At 41.1% G+C, this 22,992-nt stretch overlaps 1 protein-coding gene across 5 annotated transcripts in view; it reads left to right on the top strand.

Moving 5' to 3' along the window:
* Positions 1–22,992, top strand: part of bicdl1 (BICD family like cargo adaptor 1) — a 59,812-nt gene that overhangs the window by 28,675 nt on the left and 8,145 nt on the right. For all 5 annotated transcript variants that reach the window (XR_009129554.1, XM_058069879.1, XM_058069881.1 and 2 more), the window contains 7 exons: positions 1,758–1,973; positions 11,123–11,239; positions 15,619–15,765; positions 20,157–20,336; positions 20,406–20,624; positions 21,641–21,784; positions 21,889–22,019. Coding sequence is in view for 4 of the 5 variants with exons in the window: in XM_058069879.1 (XP_057925862.1) it covers positions 1,758–1,973; positions 11,123–11,239; positions 15,619–15,765; positions 20,157–20,336; positions 20,406–20,624; positions 21,641–21,784; positions 21,889–22,019 (1,154 nt within the window). In the remaining variant the exon portion in view is untranslated. The remainder of the gene's footprint in view (positions 1–1,757; positions 1,974–11,122; positions 11,240–15,618; positions 15,766–20,156; positions 20,337–20,405; positions 20,625–21,640; positions 21,785–21,888; positions 22,020–22,992) is intronic.

Here is a 22,992-nt window from a genome sequence, read left to right as displayed (position 1 = left end):
ATGGTGCAGCTCAGTGAATTAAGCTTCTTCCCAATATCACACTCGTTGATGTTGTTTGGGGTTTTAACTTGTTTTGTTTGGGTTCCCTGGTTGGCCACTGGGATGGAACCGAAGTGTCTTGTAGGCCTTTTATACATACTTAAAATAATTTTCTGGAACTATAACCTCTTGATTGAATCCATGACCCCTCTAGCATTCATTTTGATCCCTATTGACGGCTGTGACAGCTGAGCAGTTCGGACCAAAAGAGCCTCTAATATCGGCGGGTCACATCTCACATTCTGAGCTTTTTTTTTATTATGTTTATTTTCTCTTCAATGGTGATAATAATAATAATACATTTTATTTGTATAGCGCTTTTCAAGATACTCAAAGACACTTTGCAGAAGAATGAAGTTGAATAAAGCAAGTAAACAGAATAGAAGACACACCAAAATACAACATTGATTGGTTAATACACAGTTAAAACATGAGTTAAAGCGGGGCGGCGGGGCGGGGGTGGGGGTGGGGGGGGGGGGGCACAGCAGTCACATATAAAAAGTTAGACATTAAAAACAGATTTAAAGAGGTGGGTTTTTAGTTGGTTTTTGAAACTGGGAAGGTCAGGCCAAGCACGGAGTGAATGGGAGCAAAGAGTTCCAGAGGGTCTCCCCAGGTTCGGAGCTTGGTCTTACAGGGGACTGCCAGGAGGTTCGAGTCTGAGGAGCTTTTGATTAAATAGTACGTGATAATAAGATCATAGGCGGCACGGCGGTCTAGTGGTTAGCGCACAGACCTCACAGCGAGGAGACCAGGGTTCAATTCCACCCTCGGCCATCTCTGTGTGGAGTTTGCATGTTCTCCCCGTGCATGCGTGGGTTTTCTCCGGGTACTCCGGTTTCCTCCCACATTCCAAAAACATGCTAGGTTAATTAGCCACTCCAAATTGTCCATAGGTATGAATGTGAGTGTGAATGGTTGTTTGTCTATATGTGCCCTGTGATTGGCTGGCAACCAGTCCAGGGTGTACCCCGCCTCTCGCCCGAAGACAGCTGGGATAGGCTCCAGCACCCCCCGTGACCCTCGTGAGGAAAAGCGGTAGAAAATGAATGAATGAATGAATAAGATCATGGGCGGCACGGCGGTCTAGTGGTTAGCGCACAGACCTCACAGCGAGGAGACCAGGGTTCAATTCCACCCTCGGCCATCTCTGTGTGGAGTTTGCATGTTCTCCCCGTGCATGCGTGGGTTTTCTCCGGGTACTCCGGTTTCCTCCCACATTCCAAAAAAACATGCTAGGTTAATTAGCGACTCCAAATTGTCCAAATTGATTGTCCATCAATGTGAGTTTGAATGGTTGTTTGGGTTAGGGTATATATGTGCACTGTGATTGGCTGGCAACCAGTCCAGGGTGTACCCCGCCTCTCGCCCGAAGACAGCTGGGATAGGCTCCAGCACCCTCCGCGACCCTCGTGAGGAAAAGCGGTAGAAAATGAATGAATGAATGAATAAGATCATCACATGGTTTGACTGGTATCAGGCCCGGTATCATGCCCCCCGTGTGCCAGTATCAGCCAGATACCTGACCTGATACCAGACAAACCATGTGATAACCTATAATCTATCCGCCCAACACGAGGCACACAAGGGTATTAATATTTACGGACCAAAATGACCTTTATTTTATGAATGGGAGCACGTTCGTATCCGTGAAATATCATAACACGGAACGCCGTCAAAGCAATATTTAGTGCTGAACCACTGCTTTTTTCTTGCAGCACTTGGAACAGGAGAAGCATGAGTTGCGTCGGCGTCTGGAAAATCGGGAAGGGGAGTGGGAGAGTCGTGTGGCCGAGCTGGAGAGCGATGTCCAACAGCTGCAAGGAGAACTGGAGCGACACCAGGTCCAATTACGAGATGCCGACAGGGACAAAACCAAGACCATCGGTGAATTGTCTGAACAGAACCACAGATTGCTGGACCAACTCCGAAGGGTGAGGACCTCTCTCTCTCTCTCTGTGTGTGTGTGTGTGTGTGTGTGTGTGTGTGCTTCAAATCTACTGCTTCAGGCAACCTTAGCATAGAAGATTTAATTAGTCTGGGCTTTGAGTCATTGTGTCACATGGCCTTAATGCGACTTAAAGTGCTCTTCCACGCCACGTAGAACCCCGTGCGATAAAATTATGCATGTGTGCATTTCTTTCCTGGCTTGGCACTAAGGTTCGATTTCCTTGTCGGTGTTCAGCCAAGCGAGGCAGCATCATCGTGGACAATTGACTCTTAAGAGTGTCTGTCATATTTCACCCAAACTCATCAGTGTGAAAGGTGTGCTTTAGAAGATTATAGTGAATCAATCAGTGATGGGTCTGCACGATTACGCAATACCACTCTGCGTATTGACAGATATTGAATGGCAGACATTATGAATAGGAGGATTCACATACGATGAACTTCATTCATTCATTCATTCATTTTCTACCGCTTTTTCCTCACGAGGGTCGCCGGCGGTGCTGGAGCCTATCCCAGCTGTCTTTGGGCGAGAGGCGGGGTACACCCTGGACTGGTGGCCAGCCAATCACAGGGCACATATAGACAAACAACCATTCACACTCACATTCATACCTATGGACAATTTGGAGTCGCTAATTAACCTAGCATGTTTTTGGAATGTGGGAGGAAACCGGAGTACCCGGAGAAAACCCACGCATGCACGGGGAGAACATGCAAACTCCACACAGAGATGGCCGAGGGTGGAATTGAACCCTGGTCTCCTAGCTGTGAGACCTGGCAAGACGGCAACAGCAACAGAGTCAACTATAATGGGTAACATGAATGGAAAGATGACTGTAGGGGTGTTATTTCATGTCTAGAGGGCTCTATAAATATTCATTCATTCATTCATTTTCTACCACTTATCCTCACGAGGGTCGTGGGGGGTGCTGGAGCCTATCCCAGCTGTCTTTGGGCGAGAGGCGGGGTATACCCTGGACTGGTGGCCAGCCAATCACAGGGCACATATAGACAAACAACCATTCACACTCACATTCATACCTATGGACAATTTGGAGTCGCTAATTAACCTAGCATGTTTTTGGAATGTGGGCGGAAACCCACGCATGCACGGGGAGAACATGCAAACATGGCCGAGTGTGGAATTGAACCCTGTTTTCCTAACTGTGAAGTCTGCGCGCTAACCACTCGACCGCCGTGTCGCCCACGATGAACTTTATTAACAAAATAAATAAATACAGTGACGACCCGTCTACGTGGACCAACTCGTCAAGTCCCTGTCCACTTTGTCCTTAAGGTACCTGCTTTAGTCAATGTCAACTAGGACTTAATTGGATAATCAATAATTAATCGATTAATTAATTTTTTAATCAAATGTAAATATTTTTAAATTACTCGTCCATGCATGAAAGCAGACCAGTTATCTTTGTGTTTTAGCCAAAACAATACATTCACACACATCAACTTAACATTATGTGTGTTTGGTTCATATCGGGCCCAAGCGATTATTCGATTAATTGAACTAATAATCGACTAAGAAAATGATCATGAGTTCCATTAGTCCACATACACAGTGGACTACTTTTGCGATGAAAAATCTCTCTGTTTATGTCAAGATTTGTTGTAGGATTGTTAAAACGTGTATATTGTGACTTCCTGTTCAGTGCAAAATTAGCTTCAAAATAAAAGCTTGACGGTATTAACCTGGATTCCACATCAGAAATTTGCTTTGTTTGTTTTAGATTGTTACCCACCAGAAGAAAGGTCATTTGCGAAAACTTTATTGTCACTGTAGTCAGGACATACAATGAAATTATATTTTATTGGTAATTTATAGTATGCCTACTATGATATTAAAGCTATTGCCTGTATGTAAATCTTTGTTATATAGGGCTAACAATCTAAAAAGAATAAGAAAACTGATGTATTTTGTTGGTTGCTGTGGTATAATCCATGCTGCCATTCTTGTATTTTGATGCTTACTTTGCACTGAACAGGAAGTCAGAGTCGACCCGGGCAAAAGCCTGCCACACATGAAAAAAATACATAAAAAATACATAAAAAGGTGGAATACGGTGGACCAGGAAGTGATGTAAGCGGTTTCCACTGTATTGTTACGGTTATTATCATGTTGCCAATCAGAGGCATGGACATATGGATCGTTAACATGCCTTTAGTTCGATTTCAAACAAAGTTAAAACCTTTTACCTGTCGTGACTCGTGTGTGTGTGTGTTCATATTATTCATTATGGTTGTGGTGACTGAATTAAAGGCCTCATGATTCATTTCTTATGCACAGGAAGAAGGCCACCTGCTGCTTAACAGAACAAATGAGGTCAATCATTTGGTCATTTTCATTTTTTTTCAACACTTCCCTCACTGCCTGCCTCTTTGTGTGCTCATTACTAAGCAATGGGCCGTCACTAAGTGATGAGAACTATTTACAGCTCTGATTGGACGCTGATGACATCAACTCAACCCAGGGAACCCCCTCGTCAGAGACCTGCTATTTTAATTTGTCCTAAAAAAAAATCGTTCAGTTACATCAGGGGTCTCGAACTCAATTTACTTGGGGGCCACTGGAGCTAGGGTCTGGGCGAGACTGGGCCGCATCAGGTTTTCCAAAAAAAAAAAAAAAAAACGCATTTATTAAAAACAGAAAAATATACAAACTTTTTCAGTGCTTTGGTTCCGATTTTCTCAAATATCTTCATTTTTATTTTTCTGCACAAAATAAGATGAAAAATAAATAAACAAATCAAGAATAACGAAAATCAATCCATCAGTAATAAATAAATGTAATAATAATAATAATAATAAAACGGCAAATAATAAAAACTTAAGAAACCACATATAGTTGGTGGGTAGACAAATGATTTTTTTTCAGATTAAAATGAACAAAGCATTATTAGAGCCCTGTAGACATGACAAAACACGACTATAGTCACATTTATACTCTTTTTATTTACAACATATTGCGCAACTGCAGGGTCTTGAGACACATGCTAACTCGCAAACTAGAGAGCTAGCCACCTAAACAGTAGCATTTCCTTTAAACTTAAAAAAGCCAAAAACTTACCACTTCCACACGGAGAGGGAGGATCACTATTAACAGTTATTTAACCTTTAACATGAACATTAATCAAACGTAATTATTTTTTCTGGGTACATGATACCATACAGCATAGTTAACCTCCCTATCCGTGTGGAAGTGGTAAGTTTTGGGCTATTTAAGTTTAAAGGAAATAACTTGAAGGCTACCGTTTAGGTCGCTAGCTCTCTAGTTTTGCGAGTTAGCATGTGTCTCAAGACCCTGCGGTTGCGCAATATGTTGTAAATAAAAAGAGTATAAATGTGACTATAGTCGTGTTTTGTCATGTCTACAGGGCTCTAATAATGCTTTGTTCATTTTAATCTGAAAAAAATCATTTGTCTACCCACCAACTATATGTGGTTTCTTAAGTTTTTATTATTTGCCGTTTTATTATTATTATATATATCATTATATTATATATTTGAGAACAGTGGAATGTTTTATCAGAGCTTTTATTGTAGAAAATCGGAACCAAAGCAAAGTTTATTCATTTTTCTGTTTTTAATAAATGCCTTTTTTTTTTTTATTTAAAACCTGATGCGGCCCAGTCTTGCCCAGACCCTAGCTCCAGTGGCCCCCAGGTAAATTGAGTTTGAGACCCCTGATATACAGTATAACATCCTGTAGTAGTAATTTCTGCCATCTTTGATGTCATGGAGTCATTTCATCCATGATGTCTTTCCTGCTTCTTTATTTGGGATTATGGACAAAAATATTTAACTCAATTCCACAAAAAGTGTAAAGGTCGTTTTTGTTACAGTTTTTTTGATATATCAGGCTTTTTTTGATCATTTCTCCTAATGGAACGGTAAATTCCGCATTTATCATAATAATAATATACAGGCATATGTAGGAGGTGTACAATTTGGTGCTGATCCAAATTATCATTTTTATTTTTGACCTCCAAGTGTTCTACCAAAGACCATTTAGGTAATAAACGGCAGAGGCCTTTAGGCACAATTTTCTTAACAGAGCCCTCAATCAAAGGCAAAAGTATGACCTTGGAGGAAGGGCACTCCAAAAGCAGTGATGTCAGTGGTAGAGTAAGATGCAACGCAGAGAGGATTAGGCTATAATCCTTAGTAATAGTCTTAGCATATGCAACCAGTTGGTAACCACACACAGTTTAGCCTCTCATCAAGTTAATTACTAATGAAGTATTCACACTTGTCATGGTTGCTGGTGCGGTTTGTGTGGTCAAGTTTGAACACAATTATTTGAACCGTGGTGCATTGAGGCTTCTTAAATGATGGCTCTCAATTGGCTTGCAAGTGGACTCACTAGTCACGTTTACATGGACCAAATATTCCAATTCCTTTTGGGTTATTTGCTCAAACGTAAAGAATGTAACCTTTGTATACACCTCATTCCCAAAGAAAAGTGCCAATCCGAATGAATATATAATGGGGATTCCCAGTGGTGGAATATTCCTTTCCCCAATCCGATTGAGGTATCTTGTACCCGCTCAAACGGAAAGTTGTCAGACTGCGTTCTTCTTCTTCTTCTGTTGTTTATTGGCGGTTGGCAAGCAGCTTTCATGTGTATTAGCGCCATCTGTGGAACAGAATCTAAACCAGGGGTCTCAAACTCAATTTACCGGGGGGCAACTGGAGCTTGGGTCTGGGCAAGGCTGGGTCGCATCAGGTTTCCCCCCCCCCCAAAAAAAAACACATTTATTAAAAACAGAAAAATATACAAACTTTTTCAGTGCTTTGGTTCCGATTTTCTACAATAAAAGCTCTGATAAAACATTCCACTGTTCTCAAATATCTTAATTTTTATTTTTCTGCACAAAATAAGATGAAAAATAAATAAACAAATCAAGAATAAAGAAAATCAATCAATCAGTAATAAATAAATATAATAATAATAAAAGGGCAAATAATAAAAACTTAAGAAACCACATATAGTTGGTGGGTAGACAAATAATTTTTTTCATATTAAAATGAACGAAGCATTATTAGAGCCCTGTAGACATGACAAAACACGACTATAGTCACATTTATACTCTTTTTATTTACAACATATTGCGCAACTGCAGGGTCTTGAGACACATGCTAACTCGCAAACTAGAGAGCTAGCGACCTAAACGGTAGCCTTCAAGTTATTTCCTTTAAACTTAAATAGCCAAAAACTTACCACTTCCACACGGATAGGGAGGATAACTATTAACAGTTATTTAACCTTTAACATGAACATGAATCAAACGTAATAATTTTTTCTGGGTACATGATACCATACAGCATCCATATCAAACTTGCGCGGGGCCGCACTAACATTAAACTTTCATATCAAGGCGGGGGCCTCAAACTAGTGTCCTTGTTATTTACAACATTTTTCACAACTGCAGGGTCTTGAGACACATGCTAACTCGCAAACTAGAGAGCTAGCGACCTAAACGGTAGCCTTCAAGTTATTTCCTTTAAACTTAAATAGCCAAAAACTTACCACTTCCACACGGAGAGGGAGGATAACTATTAACAGTTATTTAACCTTTAACATGAACATTAATCAAACGTAATAATTTTTTCTGGGTACATGATACCATACAGCATCCATATCAAACTTGCGCGGGGCCGCACTAACATTAAACTTTCATATCAAGGCGGGGGCCTCAAACTAGTGTCCTGCGGGCCACATTTGGCCCGCGGGCCGCATGTTTGAGACCCCTGATCTAAACCCTTCTATACGCCATTCACAAGTCCACTTTCATTCAAAAAGAAAATACATATCAATTTATCTAGAAATCGAAAAATAATCGCAACAGATAGGCCCTGCCAACATGTACACCTTTTTCGTACTCGATTTTTGGCTCGTGAATGTAAGCATTTTGCCGGTTTCAGTTTGATTGTAAGTCTGTTAAACCTGGAAACGCCCTTGTGGTGTCGCATCAGTTTACTGTATGCTAAACTTGATCGGTTGATTATTGATCATACCTATTGATTATTTCCGATGCGTATACAAATCATTGATTATGCAAAAATACACTAAGTATCAACAAGTACCTCGTCGAAAAGTCTAAAATCTAAGTTTAGTGTGCAGAGAAGAGGCCAAGGCTGCACAAGGCATGTACGGATGCTCTGCCAAGAGTCCTACTTTGCTGCCCTGAATCCTGCAGCAGCATTGTGCCTTGGCACGTTTGTCCTGCCCTGATTCAAATCGGAGGAATCTTTGGCACGGCTGTGTGATGGTACCATTCCTCCTTTGCTGCAGCTGCTGCTCATCACCGTGTGCTCAAACTGTGATTGAAACTACTCCATTACTCTTAGTGCCAGTAACCATCCACTCAAGGGTGAGTTGTGTTTTTGAGCAATTACTATATACTCCCGGGGCGGCACGGCGGTCTAGTGGTTAGCGCGCAGACCTCACAGCTAGGAGACCAGGGTTCAATTCCACCCTCGGCCATCTCTGTGTGGAGTTTGCATGTTCTCCCCCGTGCATGCGTGGGTTTTCTCCGGGTACTCCGGTTTCCTCCCACATTCCAAAAACATGCTAGGTTAATTGGCGACTCCAAATTGTCCATAGGTATGAATGTGAGTGTGAATGGTTGTTTGTCTATATGTGCCCTGTGATTGGCTGGCCACCAGTCCAGGGTGTACCCCGCCTCTCGCCCGAAGACAGTTGGGATAGGCTCCAGCACCCCCCGCGACCCTCGTGAGGAAAAAGCGGTAGAAAATGAATGAATGAATGAATATATACTCCCATTCTGCAGCTGCGAGAAAAGCGCCATTCAAACCATATCAAGCTAACTACTAATTTATCTAATGGCTGTATTTTTAAAACGGTCCTATCATAAAAGTTTATATTATAGCCGAACATGTTGCTAGAAGACATACAGTTCAGGTAACCTTTTATTTGTTAGTTTTTCCTCATTTATCTCACTTTTATGTCGCTTTTTTGATATTCGCCTAATTGGCAATGTAGTTTTGAATTGCGACCCCATTGAGTTGAATGAAATGGTTGCATAACAAGATTGAATTGAAATGTTATTATGACTCAATGTTTATTGAATTATATTGATTAGGGACGTTCCGATCAGGGTTTTCAGGGTGCCAATACTGATCCCAATAATCCATGAGTGTAATCGGCCGATACCAATACCGGGCACATAGATGAAGTTAAAATGTTTTGGGTTTTTTTGGGTTTTTTTTTATATAAATAAATGTTATATATACAGTAAACCTTGGATATATCGGACTCGGATATATCGGAAATTCGCTCACAACGGACAGATAAAAAAGAACCGATTTTTCCGTAATGCATTTCCAATAAAAATTCATTGCATATATCGGATTTTTTATAACGGATTTCGCCTATTTCGGACAAAATCTCCAGTCCCGTTCCAATGCATTTCCATTAAATGTCCCTCGCATATATCGGATGGCCGCATCGTGGCGCTCCGATTCGCCGAATCGTGACAGGCCGCTATACGACGTCATTTGCAGCGTTTGCAGCGTTGCCTGCGCGTCCAGGTACATTGGAAACATAGTCAAGGAAGTGCCTTTTTATAACGGATAAAATCCCATTTACGCATATACCGGATATAAATCCGATATATGCGTAAAACGGACATTTTCCGGTATACGCATATAACGGATTTCGCTTATATCGGACAAAACCAGTGGGAACAATTGAATCCGATATATCCGAGGTTTACTGTAGTATTATATACATTTATATATATTATATACAAGTATATATAAATAAACATTTATAGTATAAATGTTTAAATGTACTACTGGCCATGTTAGGGGTCACCAAGGTTTTTTTCTGGAGAGCTACTTTTACACTAATTTTTGTAACATTTATTATCATAGCTTATTTCAGCCCAAACAAAGCTAATATTCTTGTTTTACCAGAAGAAACAAAATGCTGGTATCCACAACTCATCATTTCTATTTCAAAATGCATTTATTTCTAGTCTTCTCATATTATTAACTGAAAACTGAAAAACTGAATGAAAAGCAGATTTTGCCACCTCCGCTGGGTCCTTCCAAACGCATCCGCTGCCTTCTGAAGGGCAGATGCAGCCGACCCCCTCTTCTTGTGCCCCTCGGAGATCCCGGAGAGGAGACAAAATGCTGGCACTCACCCGTCAAGCTTGAACTAAAGTTCGAACTACACAGCAGCTGCACACAACAAAAGTTCCTCCTGCACTCAAAGCGGTTCTTCTATAGTTAGACCACTATAGACAGGGAACACTTTAATCATAATGTGTGTGGATTAGGCCTGGGCCGTATATTAATATTTTTTTTTAAGCAAATTGTTATAGACTAGATTTGAAAAATTATTTTAAAGTATTTTTGAGTTGCTGACATTTAAATAAAATTCCTCTGAAATGAGTTTTGGTTCCTATCACCCCAGTTATCAGCATTTTATCATGAACACACACAAAGCAATGACCAGTCTTTCTCCTAATAGGCACTGTGCATCCAGCACTGATGAGGCATTCAAGGACACTGCGTATTTCTGTGTGTTCTGTATGTTTGTGTGTTTTTTTTTTATTATGTCTGCAAAATAGAACATTTTCTTTAAAAAGGACTGCTGTTGCCATGGTAACGAGGTAATCATCATCACGTTTGACACATTCCAGAGTGCAGCGCTATGCTAATGAAGCTCCGTCAGGTGTCGTGTAGCTTGATCCCGCAAGTCCAATACGGGTTTGCTGACGCACGCGAGGATGATGACGCCGCACTGGTTAGCGCAAACACCGAGCACTGAACTATTTTTTGCTTCTGGGGAAAAAAAAAAAAAAAAAGGCCTTGACACATTTGGGAAAACTCTGCAGTTGTTTCATTATTTTCCGAGAACGGCATAAAGTGGGAGGGATTACATGTAAACACTGCGGCTGAACTTAGGGACTCCTCCACGTCACTAAGTACACTCTGTACTTATGTTGAATTATGTTGTGTTCAAAGGTCTACGCACGCGCGCCATGATATGAATGCATTGACAGTTTTATGAGTTATTTTTGTTGCTCGGTTTTGAGAAATGTCATCCGTTTCTGACTCCCAACTGGACTTGGTCTTTCTCGTTCAGGCTGCAGAGGTGGAGAGGCATCTATCCACTCAGGTCCATTCGTTACGGGACGACTTCAGGGAGAAGAATGTATCTGCAAGCCAGCACATGACACGGCTAGAAATGCTACAGGCTGAAGTAAGGCATCATAAGTATTATTTCTGCAAATGGTATCAATTATATTATCTTATACAGCCACACCCCCCCCCCAAAAAAATGTAATGTAGTGTTCCCATCTTGTAGAAATTTTAATCATCTTCTTGTCGGTGAAAGCTATACCAGACAACAGGATCGATTAGTCATATTTTAGCTAATTATCTCTAGTTTATTTTAATTATCATTTCTAATCCCACGCCCTAACCTGAATCCGAGTACCCCAACCCCCCCCAATCTCCAAACCCTAACCTCTAACGCCCCCAACCCAAGCCTGACCCTCATCCTAAAAACCTTAACAATTTATTTCAATAAATTATCATTTTTATTGGGGCTGCACGGTGGTCGAGTGGTTAGCGCGCAGACCTCACAGCTAGGAGAACAGGGTTCAATTCCACACTCGGCCATGTTTGCATGTTCTCCCCGTGCATGCGTGGGTTTCCTCCCACATTCCAAAAACATGCTAGGTTAATTAGCGACTCCAAATTGTCCATAGGTATGAATGTGAGTGTGAATGGTTGTTTGTCTATATGTGCCCTGTGATTGGCTGGCCACCAGTCCAGGGTGTACCCCGCCTCTCGTTCGAAGACAGCTGGGATAGGCTCCAGCACCCGCGCGACCCTCGTGAGGATAAGCGGTAGAAAATAAATAAATGAATGAATATTTATAGAGCCCTCTAGACATGAAATAACACCCCTACAGTCATCTTTCCATTCATATTACCCATTATAGTTGACTCTGTTGCTGTTGCCGTCTTGCCAGGTCTCACAGCTAGGAGATTGGGGTTCGATTCCGCGCTCGGGCATCTCTGTGTGGAGTTTGCATGTTCTCCCCGTGCATGCATGGGTTTTCTCCGGGTACTCCGGTTTCCTCCCACATTCCAAAAACATGCTAGGTTAATTAGCGACTCCAAATTGTCCATAGGTATGAATGTGAGTGTGAATGGTTGTTTGTCTATATGTGCCCTGTGATTGGCTGGCTACCAGTCCAGGGTGTACGAAGACAGCTGGGATAGGCTCCAGCACCCCCTGCGACCCTCGTGAGGATAAGCGGTAGAAAATGAATGAATGAATGAATCATTTTGATTTCATACCCAAACCTCTAAAACCCACCCAGAACCTGAAGGAAAACCCCTAACCCTAAAATCCCATACCAACACCCAACATGAAACCCTAACCCCCAAATCTACCGTAGCTGCTAACCTAACTAGTCCTAGCTAATCCCAATCCTAATCTAACTCTAACTCTAACACTAAACCCAATGGTAACCAAAACCTACCTTCTCACCGTGTGTTCTCTCTGTAATCTATTCTTCCTACCCCCCCCACCCCCCCACCACCCCTCCTGATTGGAGCAGCAAGAACTGGAAGTGAGTGGTTAGCGACTGTTGTGTCTTGGCCATCATGCATGCTGCATGGAGCTTCTCGTACCCGAAACAAGGATTGTAGCAAGGTTTACATTTGAACAGGAATCTCGTGCAAGTTTGCGACCTGCAAATGAAACAAAAAATAATAATAATACTTGCATGAAAAATCAGTTCCGTATCTTGATATCAATCCCTGTTTCCAAAGGTCATTCGCCAAAAGAAGAGCATGAGACGTGTTGTCATGTCGGCCATGTTGTCATGTTTGATGACATCCAAATACTGTAAGGTTGATGCTGGTACAGTTTGAACTATCTGGAATATGACAGCAGGGAAAACACCGGCAGCCTGTGCTGGTTAAGTTGTACTATATTTAGCTGATGTACTGCAATGTCGGGGGGGGAGGGGGGGGGGGTCCTGCTTTTACCATCCTATGACGGCAAACACAAACTGGCTGGTGCCTGGTTGTGATATTAAAAAAAAGCCGATTGCAACACAAAACATTCAAAATGTAGCATGCATGCTACTACTGGCCAAACTAAGTTTGGGGTCACCAAGGTTTTTTTCTTGAGAGCTACTTTTACACTCATTTTTGTAACATTTATTATCATATAAATTATATTTATTATGATTAATAGTTATTATTTATTATTAATAATAATAATTATTTATTATTATTATTAATAATTATTTATTATTAATCATTGTTATTATTTATTATTAATAATAATATTTTTATTTTTATTTTTATTTTTTCTGCCCAAACAAAGCCAATATTCTTGTTTTACCAGAACAAACAAAATGCTGGTATCTTCTCACATTATTAACTGAAAACCTGAATGAAAAAGCAGGTTTTCCCACCTCTGCTGGGTCCCTCCAAACGCATCCGCTGCCTTCTGAACCGCAGATGCAGCCGACCCCCTCTTCTTGTCCCCTCTGAGATCCTGGGGAGATTATTTTTGTAACATTTATTATCATATAAATTATTATTATTATTTATTATTATGTATTATTATTATTATTATTATTATTATTATTATTATTATTATTATTATTATTATTATTATTATTATTATTATTATTATTATTATTATTATTATTATTATTATTTCTGCCCAAACAAAGCCAATATTCTTGTTTTACCAGAACAAACAAAATGCTGGTATCTTCTCACATTATTAACTGAAAACCTGAATGAAAAAGCAGGTTTTCCCGCCTCTGCCCGGTCCCTCCAAACGCATCCGCTGCCTTCTGAACCGCACAGCACAACAAACTACTAGTCGAACTACACAGCCCTGCACACAACAAAAGTTCCTCCTGCACTGAAAGTGCTGTAGAGAGTCTGCATGGAACCGGGGGCTTTATAGCCGCTGTCTGACGGAAGATCACATCGCGAGCCTCAAACTCTCACCGCACCCTGCCCAAGTGTCCGCCTCACATGGCAGACATGTCTGTTCTGAATTCTGCAACGGTAGCAGAGCAACGTTTGCTCACGTATATATCATTCTGCGGAATCAAAACATAGCATCCACGTGTTAGCCACTCTGTGAAGAATAAGATAGTGGTTCTTCTATAGTTAGACCACTATAGACAGGGGACACTTTAATCCTGATGTGTGTGGATTAGGCCTGGGTCCTAGCAAGCATGCTCATGCGACTTGGAACAACAACCGATTCACGTGTGAAGCTGCTACAGTAAACCTCGGATATATCGGATTCAATTGTTCCCACTGGTTTTGTCCGATATAAGCGAAATCCGTTATATGCGTATACCGGAAAATGTCGCATATATCGGATTTATATCCGGTATATGCGTAAATGGGATTTTATCCGTTATAAAAAGGCACTTCCTTGACTATGTTTCCAATGTACCTGGACGCGCAGGCAACGCTGCAAACGCTGCAAATGACGTCGTATAGCGGCCTGTCATTCGCCGATTCGGTGAATCGGAGCGCCACGATGCGGCCATCCGATATATGCGAGGGAAATTTCATGGAAATGCATTGGAACGGGACTGGAGATTTTGTCCGAAATAGGCGAAATCCGTTATAAAAAAATCCGATATATGCAATGAATTTTTATTGGAAATGCATTACAGAAAATTGGTTCTTTTTTATCTGTCCGTTGTGAGCGAATTTCCGATATATCCGAGTCCGATATATCCGAGGTTTACTGTATATATAACATTTATTTATATAAAAAAAAAACAAACAAACAAACAAAACATTTATACTTCATCTATGTGCCCGGTATTGGTATCGGCCGATTACACTCATGGATTATTGGTATCAGTATTGGCAGCATAAAACCCTGATCGGAACGTCCCTAATCAATATAATTCAATAAACATTGAGTCATAATAACATTTCAATTCAATCTTGTTATGCAACCATTTCATTCAACTCAATGGTGTCGCAATTCAAAACTACATTGCCAATTAGGCGAATATCAAAAAAGCGACATAAAAGTGAGATAAATGAGGAAAAACTAACAAATAAAAGGTTAACTTAACTGTATGTCTTATGGCAACATGTTCGGCTATAATCGGTTCTTTTTTTATCTGTCTGTTGTGAGCGAATTTCCGATATATCCGAGTCCGATATATCCGAGGTTTACTGTACTTTGTCAATTCGGTTATCAAAAAAGGAGGTCAAAACCACAAAGAATAACATGATTGTTGATTTCGTGTTAACATCTGCTCCAAGTTGAAGGGCATCACTCGCTGAGTAAGCTGATATTAAGCTACGCTATCGTATCACTAAGACATTCCTAAGATGAGGGCGGCGACCGCCGCCCACGCAAGTGCTTGGCAACAAGCATTCTTTAGTTCGGTGGGAGTACCTTGTAATCTCTCGTAAGAGCCCGCCTTCAAGATTGCGACAACGCAACATTTAGTCCTTTATCAAGTCGGCGGCTGCCCATTTGTCTGCGATCCACCGGAAAACCAAAACCATCCTCAGAGCTTGTACCCTGATTTCTAATCACCTATACCGAACATTTTAGATTAAGATGCTATCGGAGAGGAAAATGGAGCTGGAGCGGCGGGTCCACGCCATGCTGGAGGACAACGAAGTGCTTAGGAACACCGTGGAAGACCTCAGAGAGAAGACATTGGTGTTGGAGAAGCAGTGTCACGAGAAAGACCAACAGGTACTAAGACGGCGAACAATGGAGACCCGATCCTGTACTACGATTTTAAGATTCTTTTACTGGTTTTTAAATATCTTATTTTATCTGATCTGCTTTTAACATATGAACACCCGCGGACCCTGCGGTCCTTCCGGCACTGGCCTTTTAAAAATACCAGAACCCAGAACTAAAACCCACGGTGAGGCAGCATTTAGCCACTATGTAGAGAGAGCCTCCAGCCTGCCGGAGAGCCACAGGACTGCGGAGACCAGGGGTCTCAAACTCAATTTACCCTGGGGGCCACCGGAGCTAGGTTCTGGGTGAAGCTGGGCCGCATCAGGTTTTCAAAAAAAAAAAAAACGCATTTATTAAAAACAGAAAAATATACAAACTTTTTCAGTGCTTTGGTTCCAATTTTTTATTTATTAATTAATTTATTAAAAACTGAAAAAAAAATCAAAAAATAATTATATTCAATGCTTTTGCTTCTGCTATACCCTACACTTTTTCAGTACTTTGGTTCCGGTTTTCCACACCAAAATATCTGATAAAACATTCCACTGTTCTCAAATATCTTTATTTTTATTTTTCTATACACAAAATAAGATAAAAAATAAATAAACTAATTAAGAATAAAGACAATAAATCAATCAATCAGTAATAAATAAGTAAAATAATAATAAAACAGCAAATAAGAAAAACGTAAGAAACCACATACAGTTGGTAGAGAAATTATTTTTTTCAGATTCAAATGTACAGTATTAACAGTTATTTAACCTTTAACCTATTTAACCTTATTTAACCTTGAACATTAATGAAACTTAATAATTTTTACCCAATTAGCAAGTTAGCATCGTACTCAGTTCCATCTGGGAGCAAACTTGCAATATGACTTGCAAATCGGATGTCTTATGTAGTAAAAAATCAAAAAATCAATCTTGCGGCCCGCGGGCCAAATGCGGCCTGCGAGACGCTAGTTTGAGACCCCTGACTTAGAGCAATCCCTACTACAAAATACTGTAGTAAGACACTTGGTCACTACAGCTGTAAATAATACCAAATATAACACATAATGTATGTACATCTACAACAGGGGTGGGCAAACTACGGCCTGGGGGCCACATCCGGCCCACCAGTTGCTTTCGAAGTATTTCAACTTTTAACATGCAAACTGGCAATATGACTTCCAAATCGGATGTCTTAATTAGTAAAAAAAAAAATCAAAAAATCAATCTTGCGGCCCGCGGGCCAAATGCCCAAATGCCCGCGAGACGCTAGTTTGAGACCCCTGACTTAGAGCAATCCCTACTACAAAGTACTGTAGTAAGACACTTGGTCACTACTGCTGTAAATAATACCAAATATAACACATAATGTATGTACATCTACAACAGGGGTGGGCAAACTACGGCCTGGGGGCCACATCGGGCCCACCAGTTGCTTTTGAAGTATTTCAACTTTTAACATACAAACTTGCAATATGACTTGCAAATCGGATGTCTTAGTTAATAAAAAAAATCAAAAATCAAAAAATCAATCTTGCGGCCCGCGGGCCAAATGCGGCCCGCGAGACGCTAGTTTGAGACCCCTGACTTAGAGCAATCCCTACTACAAAGTACTGTAGTAAGACACTTGGTCACTACTGCTGTAAATAATACCAAATATAACACATAATGTATGTACATCTACAACAGGGGTGGGCAAACTACGGCCTGGGGGCCACATCGGGCCCACCAGTTGCTTTTGAAGTATTTCAACTTTTAACATACAAACTTGCAATATGACTTGCAAATCGGATGTCTTAGTTAGTAAAAAAAAAAAAAATCAAAAAATCAATCTTGCGGCCCGCGGGCCAAATGCGGCCCGCGAGACGCTAGTTTGAGACCCCTGACTTAGAGCAATCCCTACTACAAAGTACTGTAGTAAGACACTTGGTCACTACAGCTGTAAATAATACCAAATATAACACATAATGTATGTACATCTACAACAGGGGTGGGCAAACTACGGCCTGGGGGCCACATCCGGCCCACCAGTTGCTTTCGAAGTATTTCAACTTTTAACATACAAACTGGCAATATGACTTGCAAATCGGATGTCTTATTTAGTAAAAAAAAAAAAAAAAATCAAAAAATCAATCTTGCGGCCGCGGGCCAAATGCGGCCCGTGAGACGCTAGTTTGAGACCCCTGACTTAGAGCAATCCCTACTACAAAGTACTGTAGTAAGACACTTGGTCACTACAGCTGTAAACAATACCAAATATAACACATAATGTATGTACATCTACAACAGGGGTGGGCAAACTACGGCCTGGGGGCCACATCCGGCCCACCAGTTGCTTTCGAAGTATTTCAACTTTTAACATACAAACTGGCAATATGACTTGCAAATCGGATGTCTTAGTTAGTAAAAAAAAAAAAAAAAATCAATCTTGCGGCCCGCGGGCCAAGTGCGGCCAGCGAGACGCTAGTTTGAGACCCCTGACTTAGAGCAATCCCTACGACAAAGTACTGTAGTAAGACACTTGGTCACTACAGCTGTAAATAATAACAAATATAACACATAATGTATGTACATCTACAACAGGGGTGAGCAAACTACGGCCTGGGGGCCACATCCGGCCCACCAGTTGCTTTTGAAGTATTTCAACTTTTAACATACAAACTGGCAATATGACTTGCAAATCGGATGTCTTAATTAGTAAAAAAAAAAAAAAAAATCAAAAAATCAATCTTGTGGCCCGCGGGCCAAATGCGGCCCGCGAGACGCTAGTTTGAGACCCCTGACTTAGCGCAATCCCTACTACAAAGTACTGTAGTAAGACACTTGGTCACTACAGCTGTAATTAATACCAAATATAACACATAATGTATGTACATCTACAACAGGGGTGTGCAAACTACGGCCTCGGGGCCACATCCGGCCCACCAGTTGCTTTCGAAGTATTTCAACTTTTAACATGCAAACTGGCAATATGACTTGCAAATCGGATGTCTTATTTAGTAAAAAAAAAAATCAAAAAATCAATCTTGCGGCCCGCGGGCCAAATGCGGCCCGCAAGACGCTAGTTTGAGACCCCTGACTTAGAGCAATCCCTACTACAAAGTACTGTAGTAAGACACTTGGTCACTACAGCTGTAATTAATACCAAATATAACACATAATGTATGTACATCTACAACAGGGGTGTGCAAACTACGGCCTCGGGGCCACATCCGGCCCACCAGTTGCTTTCGAAGTATTTCAACTTTTAACATGCAAACTGGCAATATGACTTGCAAATCGGATGTCTTATTTAGTAAAAAAAAAAATCAAAAAATCAATCTTGCGGCCCGCGGGCCAAATGCGGCCCGCAAGACGCTAGTTTGAGACCCCTGACTTAGAGCAATCCCTACTACAAAGTACTGTAGTAAGACACTTGGTCACTACAGCTGTAAACAATACCAAATATAACACATAATGTATGTACATCTACAACAGGGGTGAGCAAACTACGGCCTGGGGGCCACATCTGGCCCACCAGTTGCTTTCGAAGTATTTCAACTTTTAACATACAAACTGGCAATATGACTTGCAAATCGGATGTCTTATTTAGTAAAAAAAAATAAAATCAAAAAATCAATCTTGCGGCCCGTGGGCCGCATTTGGCCCGCGAGACGCTAGTTTGAGACCCCTGACTTAGAGCAATCCCTACTACAAAATACTCTAGTAAGACACTTGGTCACTACAGCTGTAAATAATACCAAATATAACGTAATAATAAATAGTACATAATGTATGTACATCTACAACAGGGGTGAGCAAACTACGGCCTGGGGGCCACATCCGGCCCACCAGTTGCTTTCGAAGTATTTCAACTTTTAATATACAAACTGGCAATATGACTATTTAGTAAAAAAAAAAAAAAAAAAAAAAAAAACTGTAAAATTAAATGACATAGTTTGATGTGGTCTGATGTTTAAAGTATTTCTGGGTTGTGAGTTTGAGACCCCTGGCGGAGACTGTTGATATTTTTTTTAAAAAGATTAAAGACACACCTTTTTAATCAGGCTTTTAATTAATATTTTTTAATTAATCTTTTTAGTCCTATTTTATGCTTTTAGTCTTTAGCTTTTAACTCCAGTATTTCCTCAGCGGGGGGTCCTCCACACTGGGGGCTGTGTCGGGTCTGCTGAGGGGGTGCCATCCTTGGGTCCCTTCGACCCGGCCCGGATAGGGGTTCCTCCCTTTGATGTGGGGGGTCCGCCCGTGTGTCGGAGTCGGGGGAGCCCGGGTGCTGGTCCCCCCGATGGCACGGCACGGCATGTGACTCCTCCCAGTGTGGACGGCCCCAAAGGTGGCGTTTCCTTGATCCTCAGTGCTCTACAAATAAAGTTGATTTCATTTGATTTTAAGTCGTCTCGTTTCCAGTTGCGGCAGACTCAAGTGGAGCTTCAGGAGATTCAGCTGTCCCACAGGCAGCTAACCGCTCAACTGGAGGAGCTAACGGAGGAAAACAGCCTGCAAAGCCTCACCCCTCACCAGTCCAGCCTATTGTGCGAGATAGAACAAAGTATGGAGCAGGAGGAGCAGGAGCAGGAGAGGGAGCAGGTAGGAATGTCACACGGAAGCCGGACACCCGCTTTCAAATCCTCAATTCTTGTTTCTACTTCCTCTCAGTTGCGTCTTCAACTATGGCAGGCCTACTGTGAGGTGCGCTCACTGTGCTCCCATCTCCGGGGTAACGACGTCACAGACTCTGCGCTATCCACAGATTCTTCCATGGACGAGTCCTCGGAGACATCCTCAGCCAAGGATGTGCCGACTGGGAGCCTTCATGCCACCCTGCTGGAACTACGCAGGCTGACGCAGAACCTTCTAGATGGCAACGAGTCCACGGTAGCGGTGCTTCTAGACCAGGGGTCTCAAACTCAATTTACTTGGGGGCCACTGGAGCTCGGGTCTGGGTGAGACTGGGCTGCATCAGGTTTTCCAAAAAAACAACAACAAAAAAAACGCATTTATTAAAAAAAAAAAAAAAATTAAACTTCGCTTTGGTTCTAATTTTCTACAAGAAATATCTTACTTTTTATTTTTCTACACAAAATAAGATGAAAAATAAATAAACAAATCAAGAATAAAGAAAATCAATCAATCAGTAATAAATAAATAAATATAATAATAATAATAAAACGGCAAATAATAGCGACCTAAACGGCAGCCTCCAAGTTATTTCCTTTCAACTTAAATAGCCGAAAACTTACCACTTCCACACGGATAGGGAGGATAACTATTAACAGTTATTTAACCTTTAACATGAACATGAATCAAACGTAATATTTTTTTCTGGGTACATGATACCATACAGCATCCATATCAAACTTGCGCGGGCCGCACTAATATTAAACTTTCATATCAAGGCGGGGGCCTCAAACTAGTGTCCTTGTTATTTACAACATTTTTCACAACTGCAGGGTCTTGAGACACATGCTAACTCGCAAAACTAGAGAGCTAGCGACCTAAACGGTAGCCTTCAAGTTATTTCCTTTCAACTTAAATAGCCAAAAACTTACCACTTCCACACGGATAGGGAGGATAACTATTAACAGTTATTTAACCTTTAACATGAACATTAATCAAACGTAATAATTTTTTCTGGGTACATGATACCATACAGCATCCATATCAAACTTGCGCGGGCCGCACTAATATTAAACTTTCATATCAAGGCGGGGGCCTCAAACTAGTGTCCTGCGTGCCACATTTGGCCCGCGGGCCACATGTTTGAGACCCCCTGTTCTAGACTTTCTTGTCAAGTGTTCAGCTGTCCTTGAACGCTCAATAGTTTCAGTGCAACGCAAAAGTGCAACATGTTATAAGCTATAAAGGAGGTTTTTTGTGTCTAATCCTGAAAGGGTTCCCGACGCAGTGATGAGGATGCTTTGGAAGAACAATTGAGAAAACTCGGAGAAGAACTCAGAGAAGTCAGAGAGCTGTATGAAGCTGAACAGGACAAGACGGTAAACAGTAAAGAGGAGATGCTACAGCTACACAATCAGGTAATATCATAATCATATTTACACTATATGTTCATTCACATAAAGCCAACAACATTGGTGAGAAACAGCAGCTCACGTTTGTCATTGACCGATCGGACCCGCAGATGGCGCTACTCTCAGTCGAAATGTGTTCCCTCCAAGAGGAAACGGAGCGGATGAAGACCATGGCTGAGGTTCGAGAGCCCAGCGAGCAGCTCCAGAGTGCTATTAAAGACAGAGACGAGGCCATAGCCAAGTAAGAATACGCAAACTCTCATAACTTTCTTCTGGATTAGGTTGTTCATGTTAAAGTTAGACAAAGTTAGGCCTTGAAAACCCCTGGATTAGTTTGTTCATGTTAAAGTTAGACAAAGTTAGACTTTGAAAACCCCTGGATTAGGTTGTTCATGTTAAAGTTAGACTTTGAAAACCCCTGGATTAGGTTGTTCGTGTTAAAGTTAGACTTTGTTAGACTTTGAAAACCCCTGGATTAGGTTGTTCATGTAAAAGTTAGACAAAGTTAGACTTTGAAAACCCCTGGATTAGGTTGTTCATGTTAAAGTTAGACAAAGTTAGACTCTGAAAAGCCCTGGATTAGGTTGTTCATGTGAAAGTTAGACAAAGTTAGACATTGAAAACCCCTGGATTAGGTTGTTCATGTTAAAGTTAGACTTTGTTAGAATCTGAAAACCCCTGGATTAGGTTGTTCATGTTAAAGTCAGACAAAGTTAGACTTTGAAAACCCCTGGATTAGGTTGTTCATGTTACAGTCAGACAAAGTTAGACTTTGAAAACCCCTGGATTAGGTTGTTCATGTTAAAGTTAGACTTTGTTAGACTTTGAAAACCCCTGGATTAGGTTGTTCATGTTAAAGTTAGACTTTGTTAGACTTTGAAAACCCCTGGATTAGGTTGTTCATGTTAAAGTTAGACAAAGTTAGACTTTGAAAACCCCTGGATTAGGTTGTTCATGTAAAAGTTAGACAAAGTTAGACTTTGAAAACCCCTGGATTAGGTTGTTCATGTTAAAGTTAGACAAAGTTAGACTTTGAAAACCCCTGGATTGGGTTGTTCATGTTAAAGTTAGACAAAGTTAGACTTTGAAAACCCCTGGATTAGGTTGTTCATGTTAAAGTTAGACTTTGTTAGACTCTGAAAACCCCTGGATTAGGTTGTTCATGTTAAAGTTAGACAAAGTTAGGCTTTGAAAACCCCTGGATTAGGTTGTTC

The sequence above is a fragment of the Doryrhamphus excisus genome, chromosome 4 (assembly GCF_030265055.1).
Source record: "Doryrhamphus excisus isolate RoL2022-K1 chromosome 4, RoL_Dexc_1.0, whole genome shotgun sequence".
Taxonomy (NCBI): domain Eukaryota; kingdom Metazoa; phylum Chordata; class Actinopteri; order Syngnathiformes; family Syngnathidae; genus Doryrhamphus; species Doryrhamphus excisus.
This window is presented reverse-complemented; position numbering and strand designations above follow the sequence as displayed.